Raw genomic sequence first — 7675 nt, 5'->3', positions numbered from 1 at the left:
TTTTTTTTTTTTGGGGGGGGGGGTGTGGGTACTAGAGATAGACTCCAGGGGCACTTAACCACTGAGCCACATCCCCAGACCCTTTTTTAATATTTTACTTAGAGACAGGATCTCAGTGAGTTACTTAGGGCCTCGTCAAGTTGCTGAGGCTGGCTTTGAACTTTCGATTCTCCTGCCTCTGCCTCCCGAGTCGCTGGGATCACAAGTATCTGCCGCAGCTACATGAGTTTGGGTTTTTACTGGATTTGAAGTAGAACCACCAACTCCAAGGGGCAAAAGCTAGGTCTCATCATGAATCCACAGGGCCCCTTGGGAACAGGCTGACACATCGATGACTGTGCCTGGAAAGTGACGGGGCGGGGCAACACTGTTCTATTGGTCAAGAGTTTGAGATTTTGCTTTCTATACTTCTCCGCTCTCAAGTGGAAGGTCTAGTCATTTCCAGCTCAGTAAAATGATTCAGCGACATCACTGTGATACTGAGCGTGTTCCTCCCTCCCTCTTGTGATGTGGGGATGGAACTTGGGACCTCACTCAGGGAAGGCCAATGCTCTGTCATTGATCTACATCCCCAGCCCAGTACTGAGACACACTGCTACGAGCTCCTTCTGCTCTTATCTAAGTGTCTCTGCACTTAAATCTGCGAGGAAGAAACACAGGAGACCAATGGGGTCTGACTGTGCATGTACTTAGTGGACAGTATTCAAGAGGCCTGGGTTCCATCCCCAGCACCGGGGGAAACGAAACAAAAAGAAACGGAGGCCGAATCCTGTTCAGTCTAACAGGAAGTGATCATCATTGGTGGAAACTGGCACAAGGGAAAAAATCCCTGGTGCTTCTTTTAGCTGTAAATCAAAAATGGCTGATTTCATCAAAATATACAAATATACTCCATTTGGTCAATTGGATGCTAATAATTATAAACACATCATGGATCAGAGTTAATACTTGGAACCTTAGCCACAGGCATCAAATTTCAAAATGATACGTATTTTCATGACAGTGATATGATAAGCTCATCAATTACAAAGTTAAACAAAATGTTATGTTAATGTCAAATCCAGGGGGAAGTGGCAAGGGAAAAAAGTTCAAGGAGAAAAGTGTGAAAAGTTTGTCTGTGTTTGGTTTTTGTTTTTAATTTTTGTAGATGGACAGAATGCTTTTTTAAAATCTTTACGAAGTGCTAAGGATTGAACCCAGTGCCTCACATATGCCAGGCAAGTGCTCTGCCGCTGAGCTACAGGCCAGCCCTCCAGCCCCCAGCCTTTGTTTTTAATATTTATTTTTAAGTTATAGGTGGACACAATATCTTTATTTTCATGTGGTGCTGAGGATCAAACCCAGTGCCTCAGGTGTGCTAGGTTAGTGCTCTACCTCTGAGCCACAACCCTAGCCCCCCACCCCCTCCAGCCCTTTGTATATTTTATTTTGAGACAGTGTCTCACTAAGTTGCTTAGAGCTTCCTTACTTGCTGAGGCAGGCCTTGAACTGGAAATCCTCCTGCCTCAGCCTCCCAAGTCACTGGGATTATGAGTGTGCCCCAACACACCTGGCATTATAGTTTTATTTTCAAAGATCACTATATAGTTGCAAGTTGTCTTTGCAATTATATACTAAAATTTTAACTGTCAGATTACATGCTAAGTGGCACAGATTTCAATGCAAAATTTTAGATACTTAGGAACAAAAGACTGATGATCAAGGGCTGGAGATGTAGCTTTGTGGTAGAGCATTTGCCTGGGTTCAATCCCCAGCACCTCAAAACAAAATAAAAAAACACCAAACTGGGCTGGGGATATAGCTCAGTTGATAGAGTGCTTGCCTTGCATGCACAAGGTCCTGGGTTCAATCCCCAGCACACACACACACACACACACACACACACAAAAAAAACCCAAACAAAACAAAACACCAAACTAACAAGAAAAAAACCTAGTGGTTTTAGCCTTGCAGGTCCCTTCCTGCCTGTAATGACAATATTTTAAAATATATATATATTTTTAGTTGTAGGTGGACACATACCTTTATTCTATTTATTTTTATGCAGTGTTGAGGATTGAAACCAGGGCCTCACACGTGCAAGGCAGGCGCTCTACCACTGAGATACAATCCCAGCCTTGATGACAATAGTTTTTTTTTTAATATTTATTTTTTAGTTTAGTTGGACATAATATGTTTATTTATTTTATGTCGTGCTGAGGATCGAACCCAGGGCCTCACACATGCCAGGTGACTGTTCTACCCCTGAGCCACAACCCCAGCCTACCAGCCATTTTAAGTAGACTGTTGAGTTTATTCTTATGAAGTTCAGTTTAATTCTTTTTTTTGTGTGTGTGTGTGCGTGTGTGTGTGTTTAAGTTTGCCTATCTTTCCTTAGTTGTTAAGTGGTAAATATTGTTTTCTTTCTATGGATTTATTGATTCGCTTCCTATTTCAGGGACCAGCTTTTGGTTTTATCTGTTAATTGGAGAGTCTGTTTTCTAATTTAATTTTCATTTTTAAAAGCCTCTCTTGCATTTTTTTGGCTTATTAAGGAGTTTCAGTTCCTTACCTTGAATGCATTATATAATCTTCAATTTTTTTTAATATTTATTTTTTAGGTGTAGATGGACACAACACAATGCCTTTATTTTTATGTGGTGCTGAGGATTGAACCCGAGTCCCGCCCGTTCAAGGTGAGCACTCTACCGCTGAGCCACAATCCCAGCCCCATAATCTTTAATTTTTAAAAGAAAATATTCCAATACTATTTAGAAAAATCAAACCGAGACCACAAAGAAAAAAAAGTATTTTAGAATACATCATTCATTAAATTAGGACAAGTATCATTTATAATGACTAAAATATAAAGTGTTGAGAGGCACAGTGGTGCACACCTGTAAAATTCCAGCTATTTGGGAGACTGAGGAAGGATGATTGAGAGTTCCAGGCCAGCCTCAGCAACTTACTGAGGCCCTTAACAGTTTAGACCTTCTCTTAGAATAAACAATAAAAAGGGGTGGGGATGTAACTCAGAGGTTAAGTGCCCCCAGGTGTTCAATCCCCAGTACTAAAAACAAAACAAACCCCCAAAACACACCAAAACCCCCCAAACCCCAAAGTGTTAGAATCCCTTAAATACAAACAACTTTAGCCAATTAAGAAGAAAACAACCCACATCCCAACAGAAAAACAATCAGAGTTCTATCCCCGAAGACATGCAAATTGTTAGTATGTATAAAAAGATACAGAGCTCAACTAACAATATCTTTAAAAGCATTTTGAGCATTTTTCAAGAATATTTAGCAAAAACTACTATTTTTTTTTTTGAGACAGTTCTCTCTAAGTTGCTTAGTACCTTGCTAAGTTGCTGAAGCTGGCCTCAAACTTGCAATTTTTCTGCCTCAGCCCCATCAGTCAGCAAACTACTAATTTCATAAAAGAAATGATCATCGTTTCTCTCACCTGGTACAACAGGTAGCTTTTTAGTAAATAAGCAAATGTCAGAAAGAGTTTTCCCTCGAAACAGACAGATGCACTTCAAGACGAGATGTCCGTAGACTGAAAGATCAACAGGGCTGTTTCATTTATATGAATTAGGCTCCTGATTGGGTCATTGAAGTAGCACGGATTCTCTAGAGGAGGAATCCTCACACATCAGGTGAGGTTTTTCTTAATCCATCCCACCATGTAAATGCCTTGGTTATTCTGTAGAATAACTCTCCTTACAAGGAGAGATTGGGGGTAAATACATACAGGAGTTCATTCCAGTGTCCTCTATAAAAAATAATAAAAATAACAGAGAGAGGGACCGAGGGACTGTCTCACTTTTGGACTTTGAACTTGTGCTCACCTGATGAGGACTTGGTAAGATGTCACTTCTCAGCTGAGGCAGCTTCAGCCCAGCTGTCGGCCCTCCCTGAGCACAAGACTTAGCTGGCTTCTTGTTAAAACCCCGATTCCAGGACCCACAGGTTTCATTTCAAGTAGATCTGCAACCAGCCCAGGAGCCTGCATTTTCAGAGGCACCACCTGTGCCAACAAGGGTCTCTTCACATTTTCTGTGTTCTTCACAGAACCCCAGGGCCTCATGCATGCCAGGCAAGCGCTCTACCCCAGAGCCTCATCCCCAGCCCTGCGTTCTCCAAGAAAACATTTAGAGGGGCGAGGTTAAGGAAGGCTGGCATTTGTTCACTGCCAAATAATTTCATTTAAGAAACCTTGGAGACTGGACAGAGTCGCGCACACCTGTAATCCCAGCAGCTCTAGAGGCTGAGGCAGGAGGATTGCGAATTAAAAGCCAGCCTCATCAATTTAGCAAGGCCCTGAGCAACTTAGTGAGACCCTATCTTTAAATAAAATATAAAACAGGGCTGGGGGTGTGGCTCAGTGGTCAAGTGCTCCAGTTCAATCCCCATTACAAAAAAAAAAAAAAAAAAAAAATCACACACACACACACACACTGTTGTAGATGGGCAGAATGCCTTTATTTGCTTATTTTTATGTGGTGCTGCGGATGAAACCCAGTGTCTCACACAGGTTAGGCAAAGTGCTCTGCCGCTGGGCTACAGCCCCTCCCCAGTGCTAACCATTTTAAATGCTGAGCGGAAATGTTTCAATCTGAGGTTAAAATTAACCGCTTAAGTAATTTGCCACTTTCTCTCCCTGTCCAGACCATTATATTAAAATGATCACTACTATAACTCAAATTTTACTTATGGTCTTTAATCACATGCACTAATTCCTTTAGCATCCAGGCACTGATGATCTTCTCATGATTCATAAAGTTCTAATAAGGGTCTTGTTTGAATATTAACACTAGCTGTAGACAGGGAGAGTGGTCATCAATTTTAAGGAAAAAAAATATGTAGGAAGTGCAGAACTTTCGAGTGTTTAATTGAATGGCAAGACTCCTTTGGGAGTTGAACCCTTAAATACCTGTGGGAGTTTGGGTTGTGCGATTAGAGAGCATCACATTTGACAAATTCTTTGCATCTTCATTTTATTTCTCACAGTCACCGAAATCCAGTGTGATCTTTATGAAATATCTAGACCACCTTAGATATATCCAAGGCTCTAAATTTTTATGCTTACTACAGTTTCTAAACAAACTAAATTCTGGGGCTGGGGCTCAATGGTAGAGCGAGCACTTACCTAGCATGTGTGAGGGCGTGGGTTCAATCCCCAGCACCACATAAAACTAAATAAACAAAATAAAGGTATTGTGTCCATCTACAACTAAAAACATAGATTTTTAAAAAATTGAAAACAAACAACAAAAAAAAACCACACACACACACACAAAAAAAAATTAAATTCTTTATTTGTGCGTGTGTACGTGTGTGCGTGCGCACGCACGTGTGTTGCTGGGAACCCAGGTACATGCTAGACAAGAGCTCTACCAGCCAAGCCATACACCCAGCCAAAATCCTACTCTCTTCACAGCTCTCTCATAGGAAGGATGGATTCGGGAAACCTGCAGCACTGGCCTCACCGACCCCACAGGAGAGTGAGTTACTGCAGCACACAGTTTCATTCTCCTCTGGGCTCCTGGGTAGACCACTCCACTGGTCAGCTGGAAGAGTCCCCTATACTTGTCCAGCCTGGGAAACCTAATAGCTAGTATTTGGACATTTTTTTTTTTTCATTATAATTCAGATTATCAACAATTCCATAACTGTGGCATTCCCTTGTCAAAATACAGGTGTTTTTGTCAAGTATTTTAAGTCTAGTGGGGCATGGTTGTACATGCCTGTCATCCCAGCAACTTGGGAGGCTGAGGCAGGAGGATGGCAAGTTTGAGGCCAAAGTCAGTAATTTAGCAAGGCCTTAAGCAACATAGTAAAAACCTGCCCCGAAATGAAAAATAAAGGATTAGCAATGTGGCTCAATGGTTAAGCGCCACTAAATTCAACCCCTCATTAAAAAAAAAAAAAAAAATGGAATTTAAAATACTTAGGGAAAATATCACACACACTGGATGCATGAGCAAACGGCCTCATCATATTCAACAAAACAAAGCTGTAGGCCACAGAGTCACTTGGCATTGAAAAATCATGTGGATATCCCTGAAGATTAGACCACATTGGGAGTATGACTATGTATGTGGTGCTCCTCCTGCAGAGCAGCAGGCTTTGACCTCTGGGTCCCTTAGAACCTTTCTTTGGAGGACAAACAGAAGCCCATCCTCTACAGTCCATGGAATTGCGGGAATCACTAAGTTTTGCATTTTAGACATTTTGTAAAAAAAGTATCACGTTATTTATTTTAAAAAATACATTTATTTGTTTATATGTGGTGCCGAGGCACTAGGCGAACACTTTCCCGCTGAGCCACAACCAACCCCAGCCCTACCATGTTATTTATGCTGCCAAAAATACAAGTGAGACTGAGACTTTCACTCCTGGCCTCTGAACCATGTCATCTTTGAAAGGACACCTCATACTACCCTAAGTCCACCACTTACTGCTTGGGATGTGCCGGTGAAAGGCTGAGAAGTCATCTACCACCTCAGTGTATCTGACAACTGAACAAACTTCACACGCGGCCCAGCCTCCAGTGTCTTGGCACTGTCACACGTGAGTGACGTGGAAAACAGGAAGCTTATGGATGGTACAAAGTTCTTCCAGCAGGCAGGATGCAACCCGGGGCCTCTCCATATTAACGTGTCTGTGTTCATTTCCTCACCACCTATGCGCCTAACTCTGACCACCAAGACCCAACACGAACCACACCATCTGCCACGGTTTAGTGTCATCTCCCAAAAGCTCACGTGCGAACCAGGTTCAGAGGTGAAATGACTGGGTCACAGGAGCTTCAACCTCATCAGTGCACTACTCCTCTGATATGAGGAACGGGTGGCACCATAGGCCTGAGTCAAACTGGACGCTGCCAACATTTACATTTTAATAGTAAAATAACAAAACTGTAATTAACATTATATTTTAATAATCCAACACGACCATGGAGAAGCACTCTACTTTCCCTCTATTACATTAGCAAATACATAGGACAAAATTAAAAAACAGACTTCACTTCAAAGCACTGGCTCTTAGAACCAGGTACATGTCAGAATCCCCAGTGCAGGTTTCTAAGATATTTAGGTACAGGCCACCCTTTTGGAGAAGGTTGCAAGGGGGTCAGGACTGAGTTTTTAATTGGTTCTTTGTGGTGCGAGGGAGGGCCCGCAGGGCCGTGGGTGTGCTCCTCTAGTATTCCACCCAGCCCAGGGCCCAAGTATTTCTGAAAAGCTCTTGGGGTGACCGCCGCTCCGGCTGGGCGAGTCACTGATTTGGGGTTGACTGGGCTACTTTGGCCTTCTTCAGCCACTGTTTGGGGGTTTTGGGAGATTTTCTTGCAGATTTGCTGGGAGTAGTAAAGAGCTTGGCCTCTGGCTTTTTTGGAGTCTGTCTCAGGTCTTTTTTCCCCAGTGCAGGGTTTCTTTCTGTTTTCTTCTGTTCCACTTTTGGCTGCTTTGTTGGGCCTTTTCCTGGGGTCTCGGGCTCTGCAGATTCCGGGGTCTCTGGAGCTGGCGGGGCCTTTCTCTTCTTGGCACGAGGGGTGCTGGGACCAAGACTTTTCTTGGGAGACTTCTTTCCTGTGGTCTGGTTTTGCATCCAAAAAGAAGAGAGTTAAATCGGGAACAAATAAACAAACAACCCTGGCGTCTGTTCCAGGGTCACTGCTTTTGAGTGAA

General features: G+C 42.7%; 1 protein-coding gene across 1 annotated transcript in view; it reads right to left on the bottom strand.

Moving 5' to 3' along the window:
• Positions 1-6908: 6908 nt before the first annotated feature.
• The window catches only part of Rsl1d1 (ribosomal L1 domain containing 1), a 9879-nt gene continuing 9112 nt past the window's right edge, over positions 6909-7675 (bottom strand). The window contains exon 11 of the mRNA XM_015490577.2: positions 6909-7583. Within this exon, the coding sequence (XP_015346063.2) occupies positions 7263-7583 (321 nt within the window). The 3' untranslated portion in view covers positions 6909-7262. The remainder of the gene's footprint in view (positions 7584-7675) is intronic.

Source organism: Marmota marmota, unplaced genomic scaffold (genome assembly GCF_001458135.2).
Source record: "Marmota marmota marmota unplaced genomic scaffold, marMar, whole genome shotgun sequence".
Taxonomy (NCBI): Eukaryota; Metazoa; Chordata; class Mammalia; order Rodentia; family Sciuridae; genus Marmota; species Marmota marmota.
Note: the sequence above shows the minus strand (reverse complement) of the source record. Positions and strands in the feature narration are given on the sequence as shown.